This window comes from Neolamprologus brichardi, chromosome 7 (assembly GCF_056152115.1).
Source record: "Neolamprologus brichardi isolate AB-2024 chromosome 7, ASM5615211v1, whole genome shotgun sequence".
NCBI lineage: Eukaryota > Metazoa > Chordata > Actinopteri > Cichliformes > Cichlidae > Neolamprologus > Neolamprologus brichardi.
Genome location: NC_142110.1, coordinates 59626056 through 59641492, shown reverse-complemented (window position 1 = coordinate 59641492; position 15437 = coordinate 59626056). Strand labels below are relative to the sequence as shown.

At 38.7% G+C, this 15437-nt stretch overlaps 1 protein-coding gene across 5 annotated transcripts in view; it reads left to right on the top strand.

Moving 5' to 3' along the window:
* The first annotated feature begins 3355 nt into the window (after positions 1-3355).
* The window catches only part of camk2b2 (calcium/calmodulin-dependent protein kinase (CaM kinase) II beta 2), a 65275-nt gene continuing 53193 nt past the window's right edge, over positions 3356-15437 (top strand). For 3 of the 5 annotated variants that reach the window (XM_087843990.1, XM_087843988.1, XM_087843986.1), the window contains exons 1-5: positions 3358-3647; positions 9145-9239; positions 10572-10631; positions 11825-11879; positions 12429-12494. In XM_087843990.1, the coding sequence (XP_087700116.1) occupies positions 3586-3647; positions 9145-9239; positions 10572-10631; positions 11825-11879; positions 12429-12494 (338 nt within the window). In that variant the 5' untranslated portion in view covers positions 3358-3585. Of the gene's footprint in view, positions 3648-9144; positions 9240-10571; positions 10632-11824; positions 11880-12428; positions 12495-15437 lie in introns of all 5 variants that reach the window. The other 2 variants (XM_087843987.1, XM_087843989.1) reach the window with 2 other exon arrangements.

Here is a 15437-nt window from a genome sequence, read left to right as displayed (position 1 = left end):
ATTGGTCGTGTCCAAATTCATGGGCTGCATCCTCCTGAGGCCGCATTTGTAGACCGATTACGTCACAGCGACGGGCCGAAGGCTGTCCAAATTCGTAGATTCCTCCGAATGCAGCCGACAAATGCATCCTCCTTTTCCCCGAATTTGAAGGATGGGTTGGGTGTGTCCTTCGTGGCCTACCATATCCCAGCCAAACTCCAGTTTCCAACAATGGTGGCCGCTACTAATTTTTAAAATTACTTTTACTAATCTTTCTGGGTCACAAAATAAACTTTTAACATCTTTTCAGGTGAGAAAGTAGCTGTGTAAACATCAAATATCTGCTCGGTTTATCAGGATATCACATATCACGGGGGACCGTGGCTCAGGGGGTTGGGAAGCGTATCTGTAACCGGAAGGTCCCCGGTTTGATCCCCGGGCTCTCTCTCCTGGTCGTTGTGTCTTTGGGCAAGACACTTTACCCTACTGGTGTTGGCCAGAGGGGCCGATGGCACGATATGGCAGCCTCGCTTCTGTCAGTCTGCCCCAGGGCAGCTGTGGCTACAACTGTAGCTGCCTCCATCAGTGTGTGAATGTGAGAGTGAATGAATAGTGGCATTGTAAAGCACTTTGGGTGCCTTGAAAAGCGCTATATAAATCCAATCCATTATTATTATTATATTTGCAAAAGTGCTTCGACGTTTTCGGAGACGTCTGTTACCCACCAGCTCGATAGCTAGTCGGGAGCTCAAGGGTCACTGAAGCCGCCGAGAACGGCACAACTCCCGGCACATCATTTTCAGATCACCGCGGACTTTCGCTACTCAGGTTAAACGTAATATATAAGTCACTTAGACAACCTAAAAATGTTATTGTTGGGCTTTTTTCAGTGTTTTATTTGTTCGTGAGTAAATTGGTTTGGCTGAGATTGAAGTTATTAGATTAGATTAGATAAAATAAAACTTTATTAATCCCCCGGGTGGGTTCCTCCTTGGTTTTTACACTGCTGACTAAACGTCAAACAGAAAACTGATTAAACAGAAGTATGAGACGGTCGAGAATTTACGCCAGTGTCCTGTTATATTTTAGATAGCAAGGAGCAGACGGCCGAGTTTATTAAACTCCACCGAGACAGCGGTGACACATATCTGAAGGCTAGACCGTCCAATTTCCCCAGCCGTTTACTTTTCCGGCCTACCCGGCCCACGTAGACCGCGAAGTCTGGGTCCTCAGGAGGATGCAGCCCATGAATTTGGACACGACCATTGTCTCAGTCTCCCCTTGTCTCCTGCTCCTCTACTCTCATGGTTCTAAGGTTCCATGTTCCCAGTTCCTGTTTCCCACTGTTTCTCAGTTTAGGTTTTCTGTTTTAGTTCCTTGTTACATTTTCTTACATTTTCTTATTTTTGTGTTATTAGATGATCTTAATAAGCCTTTATGAATATGGATAAAGAGATTAACAATGCCTATCCCAATGCAAACTCATATATAAGAATGCTACTATAGGTTAATCAATCAAATATTGAGGCTTTATTTACTAGTAATATATTAATAAAACATTATTAAGCAATTTTGAGTGATATTTCCGTTTCAATAAAGTGTTAAATAATGGACTTAATTGGTAGCAAGCTATAATTTATGCATGAATACATTCTATGAACCTTGCATTAATAATGATTTAATCAATCATTTTTTTTTATTTAACACCAACTAATAAAGAAAACTATCTCTCTCTCTCTCTCTCTCTCTCTCTATATATATATATATATATATATATATATATATATATATATATATATATATATGTATGTATATGTATACATTGGTGAAAACAATGGTCCATTGCATGCATTTTTCCATAAATAGCAAAACAGAAAATATTATAAAATTATAATAAAGAGGTCATAATTACAGTCCTTCCCTTCTAAAGCATGTCTAATTAAAAACTGTTGATGTATGTAAATCAAACAGACTAAAAACTTAAATACATTAATAAGTTCCTAATTACTTAAGAAACGTCAGTGTTGTTTAAATGCATTGGCTCCATACTTTCATACATCATCTTGTATACAGCTGGATAATCCGTAAGTATCGTACATCACACTCATCTTCAGTTATCTGTCTTTTTACTGTGTAAATGGAAATAATAAGTTTATAATATCTTGAAGAGAAGAATAGAATATGAAAGACGGAAACCTACAAAGCAAAATGTAATAAGCCTTAATAGTTTTTTCTCAGCTAAAGGCAAGAGTCGATACTTGATCTGCCTAATGAACCCAGACCACAGCTAGTTTAGTGAATTTTTCCTCTCCCTACAAAATATTTTTTAAAGACACCATTTGATATTTTGGACTTTCTTGTTTCACTTATGGCAGTATAATTGATATAAATAGTGTCAACAGTATTTCCATTGGTTGCTTTAAGAGTAAAGTTGAGAGTAGTCCTCTGTACCCACCCACAAATGATTATTTTGTCTGTCCCTGAGTTTTAATTTAACATTCCTCTGGTTGTTTCACTACTTCTCTTCCTGTGTATATCAGAGAGCCTTATGTGTTAATCTTACATATTATACAAGCTATGAAGCTCTAGCTTCATTAGCATATTTGACATGAGAATAAAAAAAAAAAACAATTCCTCGCAACCGCTACCATCTCCTCCACCACCACATTATTACGCAGCCAGTCAGTGTTGAATCTAGTCTTTCTTAGCTCAACATTTGTACAGAAGTCATGTTACTACCATACTTGATGTGATTTAAATTTGGTAGAAGAGGACAAATATAGAAACATTAGCGGGAAATTGTCTTTCAAGATAGCAATTAAAAATAATTATGGAAATATGGTCGGAATGTATAACAACAGTAAGACTTATGCAACCTTGTAAAAGTTTTCATTTAATTAAAAAACACCTCTGAAATAAACGGTGTGGAGTAGAAAGTGCAATGTTTGGACTTTGAGGCAGAAGCAGAAAGCCATATAACATGGAAATACTGATTTCTACTCATAAATGCATCTTTTGCGGGGGTTCCCCATGACCCATCTCTGAACACGCCCATAATCCCTTTACAAAATTGTAATAAAATTATTATGTTTACTGATTATTACTTTCTTAGGTGTTGTGATAAACTGAGGGACTCCTCACCGAATCCCAAAAATAGATCCACACTGCGCCCTTACTGAGTTCCAAGTGCAGTAATGTCATTATATGCTGCAGGCTTCCCTTCGCTTTATGATGTATTAGGTGTAATCAAATTTTGCGCTCCTCCGCACTCTTGGGTCAGCTCACTATCGGCTTTTGATTTTTCTTTTTCTTTCTTTCTTTTCCTTTTTTCTCTCTCTCTCCGGAGAGACACGTCATGTAGTGAGCTCACATTACTGTTTCGTGTGGTATTTAAAGAGTGCGTCCTCATTGCTTGGCAGAGCGGAGATCCTACTGACATCCGAGCCGGGAGCGTGCGTGTGTGTACCGGCCTGCAATTGAAGCACTCCGCCGTCCGGAGGTCTAAGGTGGGCGGAGACTTGAGATCGAGGTCCTCCTGTGTGCAGATAGAGAGACACCGTACATTTGTGAGACGGCAACCGCACACCGGTCCGAGGAGGAAACATCATGGCAACGACTACTTGCACACGTTTTACAGATGAATACCAGCTGTACGAGGAGCTTGGCAAGTAAGCCGCTGTTATGTTAATTATCCAGAGTCTCCTGCATGCAGCCTGACCCCGTCCTGTAACCGTACAGAGCATGAGGAATCAAGGTCTGCACATCTGCGGTGATGATTGCAGCTCCATCCTTCCAAAACAAACGCACGCTGGTCTGGAGCAACTAAAATTAGCTCTAAACCTAAATCCTCAGTGCAGGGCGTATTTTGTGGACTTCTTGAAATGCATGAGCCAACCAGTGATGGTGTTTAAGATTGTCAGATTCTGTGTGAAGAAATACTTTAAGGGCACCCCCGCCCAGGCTAATTAGGGACAAAGCGGTCTAATATGAGGGACAGATTGGAATCATCATCAGCTGTCTTTAATCACAGTGGCACAAAGCTCAACAGAGATGTCAAAGAATAATGCTGCTACTGCCCTTGATCTACTGCAAATCTAATGAGGTGTGTCTTGTGATTAATAAGGAAAAAAGATGAGGGAGTGAGGATGTGTGGCCCTTAATAGGATGCAGACAAATTGAAACTGAAGAGGCTATGGGTGTCCCAGTGGGTAGAGGCAAAGTGGACTCAATGTCTCTGTCAGGTTGTGCGTGGGTAGAAAGGATCTCTCTGCAATGTTTGCCTCACAGGAACATTTATTCAACAGCCAGGCATAGAGAGAGAAAAGCTTATTGTGATTGCTGTGGTTGGTTACAGTATGAGCATTTTGTGTTTATTTTAAGTTCAGTTGTTTTTTGGTGATCTTTAATGTGTGTGTGTGTGTGTGTGTGTGTGTGTGTGTGTGTGTGTGTGTGTGTGTGTGTGTGTGTGTGAAGTGATAACTTAAAGACAATAGTCACTCCAGCAGCAGCTGCCCTTGCTGATAATAGAGGCTTTATTTTGCTTGTGTTGTCATGTCTGCTGTGTCCCAGGTTTATGAATTTGGTTTTGAATGTGCGATGCAGATGTAAAAACAAGATTTGCTGATGAGTATTCCCTGACTCACACCAAGTGACCTTGGTCACCCAACCAACCCCAACTCTGGTATAAGTAAAGGTACTGCATTGAATACTCAATGACCAGACAAATATGTATTTAGAGTAAAAGTATTGAATGCAGTCAGTGACATAAGGCTTATTTCTAAGTAGCATATTGGATTAAAGCTAACAATAAATTTGATTTTCAGTGCTAATTATTTTTAGGTGTTTTGCAGTTAAGTACAGTTCTGATGTACTTCAACTTTCTAATTTCAGAGTTTAGAGAAAAGTACTTAAATATTATCCAGCATTTCTTTTGAAGCCTTTAACAGCTATAAAATATAACCATGGCTAAAATGTGATTTTGGAGGTTGGGTAACCCTAAATTCAGACACAGGCACACTTGAACCCTTGGATATAATGCATTATTATGCTGTAATTAAAACTCACCAATGTTAGGACTATACGGTACAGTCACAAGTCATCCCTTATGTCTTTATATTTTGCTTGAAAGGAGCCAGCCTCGGAAGCACTAGTTCTCTACATATTTTGAAGCTCTTTCAGACTTTTTCTTTTGGACATTGGCTGCTTTTTTACAGAATTTTAGTCCAGTCCTTGTACCTGATCCTTTTCAGAAAATCTACATAACAGAAACTTAAACAAAGAACCAATTTTAAATTGAATCTTGGGCACTTTATTGCTAGGAGCCTGTTGCAAAAGCATTGTTCAAGTTTCTTTAGTTGAATCTATGGAAAATATCACAGTAGAGTAAGTAGGTATGGAGTAAGAAAAGTGGCAGGCTTAAAAACACTACCTACAGCAGATGAACAGTGTCTGAAAATCATGTCCTTAAGAAATACAAAAACCAGCAATGACACATCAGACAGCTGTTACAGATTTGCCAGCTGCACGTCCATGATGCGAATCCCCATTTCTCCACTTCCCAAAAGTGCTATACTGGATTGAGATCTGGTGACTATGGAGATCATTTGAGTACAGTGAACTCATTGTTATCTTGAATAAACCAGTTTGAGATGATTTGAACTTTGTGGGGAAGATAAATGAGGCTACAAAAGAGAGAGCATATTTCTGCCATATTGGCTTAAAATTCTTCTCCTCACGTATGAGGTCTTGAATAATCAGGCTCCATCTTATCCAAATATAGCACATCCCCCAAAGACTGCTGGCTTACACATGGTTCCCAGGGTATTTAAAAGTAGAATGAGAGGCCTTGAGCTTTTAGGCCCTTCTTGTGTGTAACCAGTTCCCAGTTTGGATTTGGGAGACAGTTTTAAAATTAGACCTAAAACTTATTATAACCTATTAAAACTTATTTTTGATCAAATTTATAGTCAGGACTAGATCAGGTGACCCTGAATCCTCCCATACTTATGCTAGAATAGGTCTAGGCTGCTGGACGCTTCCCATGATGCACTGAGGGTTTCTTGTTCACTCACTTTCTTCATTCACTGTGTGTTTACACACCACTCTGCATTTAATCATTAGTTATTATTAATCTCTGCCTCTCTTCAACAGAGTGTTTTTGTTGTGTCTTCCCCCATCATTCCCAACCAGTCACAGCAGATGGCCCCTCTCCCTGAGCCTGGTTCTGCCGGAGGTTTATTCTTGTTAAAAGGGAGTTTTTCTTTCCCACTGTCACCAATTGTTTGCTCAAAGGGGGTCATCTGATTATTGAGGTTTTCCCTGTATTAGTGTAGGGTCTTTACCTCACATTATCAAGCGCCTTGAGATCTGTGCTGTAATTTGGTGGTATATAAATAAAGTTGAATTGAAAAACTTATTTAATTTTTTTATTTTTACTTTACTTAAATTTTTACTTAAATTCATCTGCTACATACAGTCTGTGATGTCATGTTTAACTTTAATTGTCAGGCCATTGTGATGCCCATAATGTATATGCAGTAGTTCAAAGATTTCCAAGCCAGTAACATTTACATCACCGTGTTTCTCAATGACTATCAAGTTCTTCTCCTGAAAAGCTGGTTTTGTTCTATGCCAAATGTATCTACTGTGGCCAAACAACCCAACATGAGTGACTATGAATGGCTAATTTTGCATATTTGTAGATTACAAGATGCCAATAATTTTTAGAGCTGCATTTATTGGAAATGGACTTTAGTTTTGGCAAATTAGCAGCTTGCTTCACGTGTAAACAAACTGTAGACTCCAGTATCCAAACACTGTAGAAATTAGCATTATTAATGACCAAAATTTTTAACCCCATGTCAGATTCTTGATTACCACATGGAATTTCCAGGAAGATTGCCATTATGTTATTATTATATGAAGGAATAGACTTACTACTAAAAGTTTTCTATCTGGCTATATGACATCCATTTTTATTATATGACAAAAGGGAAAAGATAGTAGATTAGGTAAGAGATCTTACACTCACATTAATCCAGGTTTTAGACCCAGATCCAGCACTCCAGCTGATTCCCACCTGCCCTGCAGATAACCTGTCATGTTTAAGCTCTGCTGCCTTTTCCACCAACCAGCGGGATGTCAGCAAGTGTCATGCTTAGTCACCCTGTCTCCCCATAATATATTCATGTTGGAGAGCTTGTGAGAGGCATGGGCTCTGAGGGGAGTGTGAGTGTTTCATTGCATAACAATACTGAGGTGAGATAAAATTAGCTCTGAGAAATGACAGAGGAGGTTATTTCTGTTGGTCTCTATTGAGTTTGAAGAGCAAATGTGGCCCCAAAAACTCTAAAATGCTCACACTTAGGGTACTTCAAATTGATGGCTTTTCTTTCCTGTTTGATGCCGCTGAAATTACTGGAATTATTACAGTGGACGGGGTTCAAGTCTAACCTGTGGCCGTTTGCACTTTGTCACTCCTTTCCTGTCAATCGTCAGCTCTGCCATCAAATGAAGGCTAATACAATCTTTAAAAACAAACGGTTAACTTATGAGAGGGTAAAATGTCAAAAACAATGAGAAGTACATTTGTCTTCATTATACATTATTTCCTTAGGGATTAATAAAGTATTCTGCTGATGATTTTGATAATAATAGCCCTTTTGGTCTGTCTGTCTATTTGACAGTGCAGTGACAGACAGACAGACAGACAGACAGGCTAGGTTAAGAAGAGAGAGGTGACAATGAATAAGTAGCAGTATGAATAAGTCTGAAGTGGCAGAGAAGTGTGTGAGGACGGTGTAAGACATGTATGAGGACAGTGAGTGATCTTTGGAATATGTAGGTGGAAAAGAGCATGGAGAGGTGGAGATATGCACTGGAGGAATACAGGTGACAGGTGTAACAGTGAAGATGAAGATGTAGAGATAGTAAATGTAGATGGAAAAGAGGACCAAAGAGAATTATGAATGTGGAAGACATCCAGAAGGTAGATGTAACAGAGGAGAATGCAAGGACGAGTGGATGATGGCGGCAAATGATCTGCTGTGCTGACCATTAAAGGGAGTAGCCGAAAGAAGAAGAAGAACACATTTTGAGTGTTGGTGCTGGAGTAGCACCAACACTGAAAAAGAAGCCTATCAATGCTGAACATAATGATATTTCATGCCAGTGTCATTGTAGTAGACCATATTAGAACTTGCCTTAATCAGCCAGGCTATCCTAAGCCTAGGCTTATGTTGTTATCCACAGTAGATACTAAATAATAGTATCGTGTCCCTTGGTTCTGCAGTCAGATCCATTACCTGCTAATTACAGAAAAATCTAAGTAATATAAATTTGAAGCACTTAATTGGGTAAGAGAGGAACTAATCTAGAATAGTTAAGAGAAAACATGAAATATACTATACTCCCTGTGTGAGGAGATAGTGATGTTTTTAATGATTTGTGGTTGACAAAATTTAGGCTTGTGATTTTAATTTATTCTCTTCTCAACATATTCACAGTTTGTTTTTGGAAAAGAATAGATAAACAAATAGAGCTGCAACAAAGGCTACATTGTATAGGGTTTGATTGTATAACTAGTTTCACTCTATCTAACAGATAAATTTCTTGGATTAAAAAAGTGCTTAAACTAATCTGACATCAAATTCAAATTAGTAATTACAGGTGAGGTACTACTGCAGGAAAAGGCATCTTTGCACTTTTTCTCTTGGACACAATCTTTATTTCTTAAATAATGCTTTTATGTGGCTGTGGTTGGATTTAGGAATAGGTTAGGTAATAGTGCTCACTGAGATACATGGTTATGTCGGAAATGATGGGTGGTTTGTATGCTTGCCTAACAGCAAGAAGGTCCAGGATTCAAATCTACCATCTGAGGCCTTTCTGTAAGTTTGCATGTCCTTCCTGTGTCTGCATGGATTTTCTCCTGGTTTCTTCATACAGTACAAAGACATGGCATCAGGTTAACACAGCTGTGATTGAGTTTCTACCTTTCTGCTTCAGTACCTAAAACCTTTGGATAATACTCTGTATTAGATTAGACAGAAAAGAGTCCAGAATGACAGTGAGGTCAGCTGGACAGCTATGATGTCCCTATTGATGCTGACCAAGCTTATACAGTAGCCTCTCACCCCCTGTTTCCTGTCTTTTTTTTTTCCCCAGGGGGGCCTTTTCAGTGGTGCGTCGCTGTGTCAAACTTTGTACAGGCCAAGAGTATGCAGCCAAAATCATCAATACCAAAAAGCTCTCGGCCAGAGGTGAGAGTGAAAAACGAAGCTATCAAATACTCTCTGCATTTTCAGGAATTTGAAGAAGCAGAGACATCATTTCATCATCATGTGTATGTCCCAGATTTGAAAGGCTCACATTAGCATATTTTAGCGCTTGTTTGATTCCAGAGTGTGAAGCCTTCACGTCTGTTTCTCAGAGAGAGGCAGATGATAGGCTCAGTCATAATCCACAGCACGAGAACTAATCTGTGCTTTGAAAATCAAGCATTTCCCCAAAAAATACTTACAAGGAGAGTCCAACTATGAGACAGCAGCATTATGTTTATTTTTACTTTTCCCAACATAACACTGACAAAAAAGGAAAGACAATACAAAACACCTCTGAAAGCAGCTAAAAATACAGTGGTGTTATTGCTGTTCAGAAATGAGCTCATAGGTGGGACCGTGGGAGTGTCAGCCTCACACAACCTTTATTAAAAATACAACCAGTTCTGTCTCAGGTTCAGGAATGTTTCCGCTGAAATTGTTTGTTCCTCTGTGTGCAGAACTGATACAGATGCTTGTGTCTGAACTGTAGGGCAACACTAGCTGCCTACATCTCTTACACTAACCTCCAAGCAAAACATTCAGTTGAACCAAAGCTCTTCTTGTTTCCTTCTCTACTTTCCTTGGTTACTTTTTTCACCTTTTGGTCATTTCCTTACCTGTTTTTTTCTTCTCTATTTTATCCCTTGTTATGCCTGTCTTGTTTTTTTCTTGTCTACCTATTTCTATTTTCTATTCTTTCTGCAGTGTTATTCCTGATATGTTTCTCCTGTAGTCTCTTTCCTCTGATGTTGTTTTTCTGCTTTTGCTGCTGGTTCTTCCTTCTTTTCTGTCTACTTCTCTCTTCACCATTCCTCTTCCTTTCCCTTTTTCCTCTCTTCTTTCTTCCCTTGTATCTTGTATCTTGTATCTGTTTTTTCCTCTCCTTTGCACTGATGTTTTCTTCACTTCTATAATTGTTTAACTCGACTTTTCTCTCGTTTCCCCTTCTATCGCTTCTCTTGTTTTACTTCTTGCTTTTTCTCGTCATATCACATCCCCTCCAGTTGTTTTTGGTATCGTTTTCTTTTTCTGCCTTGTTTTTTGTCCTCTCCTTTCCTATTTTCTCCCTGTTTTCTTTTTGTTTTTCATTCCATGTTTCCTCTCTTCTCATTTTTCAACGCGTTTTATTTACTTTTTTTTCTTGTTTCATTTACTGTCATATCATCCCCCTTTTTCTCCTGTTTCATCTCCTTGCCATTCGTTTCGACCACAGTGGCGTTTTCTTGCTTTGCTTGTTTTGTCTCAAACTAACATAGCATTACTTCCTTGTAGACCATCAGAAACTGGAGCGGGAAGCCAGGATCTGCAGATTGCTAAAGCATCCCAACATTGGTGAGACTTTTTTTCAGATTTCTGTTTATTACAGTTTTAAAGATAACTCATCCAAGTGACTTCTTTAGTCTCAGCTGACTGCAGCTTTCCCCAACCTTATAAACAGTACAATAATGGAAACCACCCCAGTGAATGAACAATGGCTGTGAGGTCAGTTCCTTGGTTATTAATATGCAAATTCTAATGAGAACTTAAGGTTGGGGAAACCTGCAGTCAGCTGAGACTGAAGAAGTCACTTGGATGAGTGATGAAACATTTCTCCCATTGAAAACACAGGTGTCTGAGGTGGAGTTGGGGAGGAGGTGGGTTGCACGAACGAAAGTCTGAAAGGGGGATAGACGAAGATAACAGATTCAAATCATGCGAAGCAGAAGCTGATTGGCTCAAAGAAGGCAGATGAGAAAATAATTGGGCAAGAGTGAGAGTCTGAATAATACAAAGACAGGAGAGTACAGAAATTTAAAATGCACAGAATTGAGCATAAGTAGTTTGTAGACAGCAGGCAAGAATATTATTGGACAGAGTAATGATATCAGAATTGAGTTTAACAGTGTGGGGAAATGAGATGAGAGGTTGCAGATCTTCCTCACTGAATTTACGCATAAGCTTCATTGGAACTGAGCAATACTTAGGAATTTAGTTTTGCTTTTCTTATTTCTATTGTACAGCTGTCTATTTTGTATATGTATCTGACAACATCATGTTAGTGGGCGTGATGAGGCTTAATCAGAATGCGTTAATGTAAGCCCTTTGCATTAGCAATCTTACTGAGTTAGCTAAACTATTGAATTATATATACAGTCATACTAAGTTGTTCTTTGTTAATATTTATTGTTTAAAATCTGTAACCCTGAGTGAAGTGAGTTGTGGGGTTGATGACTATCATCAGAAAAATCAGAAGAGTTCACAATGATCCTCTTTAACACTATGCAAGAGAAATGATACATCATTTGAAAAGATAAACCTATAACACTCCAAAAGACAATGTGGAAAAATATTCATCAGTTAAAAAAAAATAGAAATAGAAAAAGCTAAAGCAATATCTATTGTTTGTTCTTACCAGTATGTCTTAAATATATGGGTTCATTTGGTCTATAATAGTGCCGAAAGGCCTTAATAAATGTGCTTTATAGCAGCCTGTATAAAAAAAATGTCCTAAAACAGACCTAATTAGTCTGATATCCCTCTTGCAGTTCGTCTTCATGACAGTATCTCTGAGGAAGGCTTCCACTATCTCCTCTTTGACTTGTGAGTTGCTTCCTTTCTTTTTTACTTCTCCTGTTTCCCTCCTTCCATCCTCTACTTCTTTTTTCCCTTCTCCCCTCCCTTGTCCTCTGCCTCCTCTTTCCTCTCCAATGGTGCTTCATTTTCCGCTCCCTTCCTTCAGTCCTTATGGCATCTGTCTCCTCAGTGATGCCACTGCTTTACATGATTTCTTTCTTTATACCTGCATCTATTCATTCCTTCTTCTCTTCTTCTTTTTTCTCTTCTGTCTCCATCCCCCTTCTTGGTTCCAAGGCAGTTCCCCCATTGCATAACAGCACCCCCACCCCCTTCCTTGCGGATCCCACTTTAGTGCACACACAGATCTACACTCCCCCGCACTGGAGCCAGTCTCCATGGCAACACAGTCAGAGTGAATCCTGCAACCGGGGTTTCCCCCTAATGAGGACATCCCCCTCCTGCGTGTGTGTGTGTGTGTGTGTGTTTGTGTGTGTGTATACATTTGTGCTGTCTGAATAAAGAATAAAAATTTATATAATTTGCCATTTTAACCTCCATCTTTCTATTTCTCAGAGTGACAGGAGGGGAGCTGTTTGAGGATATTGTGGCTCGAGAATACTACAGTGAAGCAGATGCAAGGTAAACCCCTGGTGAATATTATCTTTGACCCCCTTTTTCTTCATCTTTTCTTCATCCTCTGCCTATGTCAGTCCTCCAGCCTCTGCAGTCCTCCAGCAGCAACTTGGAGAGTTGTGTTCCTCTCATTAGCACGCAGATAATTTTGACACATTGTTTTTTCTTTTTTTTTCTTTTTGGCAGAACAGGCTGTGGCTCTGACGGATTATACCTCTGCGCAATTTTCTGTGCACTGAATTGCAAATTGAGGGCGAGGAGCTTTCTCCAGAGTCCAAATTTACAGACAGATTGAAACATACAAGAAAACTGTACAAAAGGCACACATGCCCATGCCATAACCCCCTTAGGAGGCAGACTTAAATCAATTTGACTGCAGAGGCGGTTTGTGAAGGCGTGAGAGAGAAGAGAAGAAGGGGACAGAAATGTTAAAGGGAGGATGGGAAGAGGTAGAATGAGAGATGCAGTAAACTGATTTTTTTAAGCTATTTATTATTTTCCATAAACAGATTTATCCCTCAATCCTCGTCATAACTCTGGCTTATTCATCTGTTATCCAATTCAGGACAATGAGTGATCTTTTTCACATTCGGTTTGGACTGTTATACTTCCAACATAAAATATGAAGTATTAGTCAACTATAGCGTGAGAGCCATCAAGTTTTCAAGTGAAGCAGGGTTTGTTTTGTGTCTATGCAGCAACAGTAAAACTGGAGTTTTGTATTATGTTGCCAAAAGCATTATATAAATGTTTTATCTGTGGTAATTCCTCAAATTGTAATTTAGTTAAAGTAATAAAGTACAAAATATAATCATCAATCAAATCATGATGTTTATGCTGTCAGAAAATAAATTACCATACCTTATTGTCAATTTATTTTATATTTAAACAGTGCCAAATCACAACAACAGTCACTTCAAGGGGCTTTATATTGTAAAGTAGACCCTACAATAATACAGAGAAGAACCCAACAATCATATGACCCCCTATGAGCAAGCACTTTGGCAACAATGGGAAGGAAAAATACCCTTTTAACAGGAAGAAACCTCCAGCAGGGAGGGGTGGCCATCTGCCATCTGGGTGAGAGAATTGAAGACAGGACAAAAGACATGCTGTGAAAGAGAGCCAGGGATTAATAACAAGAATGAGTCAATGCAGAGAAGTCTATTAACACATAGTGAGTGAGAAAGGTGACTGTATCTTTAGAGTTGCCTTACCTTTAAGTTCTGTTATGGAAATCTTTGCAATCTTTGCAAAGGGGGTCAAATACAGGTAATTGTAGAGTGTAATGAGGAGGTGCTTGATATAGAACAGAAATGAAGGACAGACAGTATTAAATTTGAAAGAGATCGGAAACTGCAAGATGGTGGCAGGGTAGAATGTAACAGGAGGGCTTTCAGTAATCAGTAGGATGGCGTTGGAGAGTAAGAAGAGGAAGTGGGTGAAGGCAGAGGCAAGGATTAAATGGTGGATGTCGGAGAAAGCAGAATGTTGCTCAGAGTTGAGAGTTGAGAAAGGCTCTGGGTGGTAAGAGAGAGTTATCATATAGTACTGAGGCATTTGGTTTAGCCTTTTGACAAACTAAAGAGGACAAGGACACTTGGTGGTGGAATAAGGAAGTACAGGAAGTACAGGAACGTATTCAAAGGCAGAGGATAGCAAAGAGTAAAAAGTAAGTCAGGGAGATGACAAAAGTAAACAGGAGTACTGGGAGGCTGGGGTACATCAAAGAAAGAGCCTGCAAGGGAAAAGGCTTTTAGTGAATTGTTGTATGTGGGATAGACACAAAAGAAAGAGAAAATTACTTTTGCTGATTGGCTAGGCAGAAAGATTTAGCTGCAAGTGATGCACAGCAGGTTAAGGTGATTAAGGAGAGAAACAGAAATGTGCTAACAAGAGAAGAGAGTGTGTTGAGAAATTGAAAGATGATAAACCTGTTGAGTTATGGAGATGTATATAGAAGAGTACAGTGGACTCTTTGGCCAGTTTTTTTTTAAAACACAGTTTTAAAGAATGAGAGGATGACTGAGGAATGGTAATAAAGTATACTGACTCCAGATTTCCAGAATGACAGTAATGTGCAGAGGTATAGTAAGTACAGGGGGATAGAGTTGATTTGCCTCACCATGCAGCTATGGGAAAAAGTTGTGGAAGCTAGGTTAAGAAGAGATGTGATGAGTAGTGATTGTTTGGATAGTTTTACCATTTTGTCTTATTGTAGCTGCTAGTGGTTCAATAAACACAGCAAAGAGAGGTGGTGAGAGAGGACATCTTTACCTTCTTTAATGTTTTTTCTCTGTCTAATAATAAAATTATGGTGTTTATTGTTGTTTGAAAGCTGTATTGAATTGAAAAGTTTTTGGGAATTAATGGATGAATATCTACTTTTAATAAAACCTTTCAGATCAAGATGAATAAGAAATTGTATGATTTTATCTAGTCAGGATGCTATGCTATAAATGTCTTTCAAAGTGACTGGAGAAACCTTCAGTTACAGGCATTTTATTATTCGGCATTTGATTGAGTACATTAGAGATGTTTTATCTAGTGTGTTCATTTGATCTTGTGGGAGGTTTAAGGATGTCAAGCAATTTAATGATCTATTCAATATTCAGATCATAATCTGAGGTTTATAATTACAAAACAAATCCTGAAAACATTAGTTATATCTATAGAACTGTAAAAAAAAAAAAAAAAAACACCTGATAAGTCCTAGGTAACTGTAATTATTGCTTTAACTGTGTTTTGTTTAACTAGATTTGGGATTTTACAAGGTATTCACTTGAATTATTACTACACTGGACTTTGTTGAATTGAAGTCATTGAGAGAAACCGTTGGTGTGTGTGTGTTTTTTCTTTCTGTTTTTGTTTACTAGATCATTTAGTTCTATATCTTATACATATGTACGTATATATGCTTATACAGTCTCAAAAGCATTTTCAAAATCT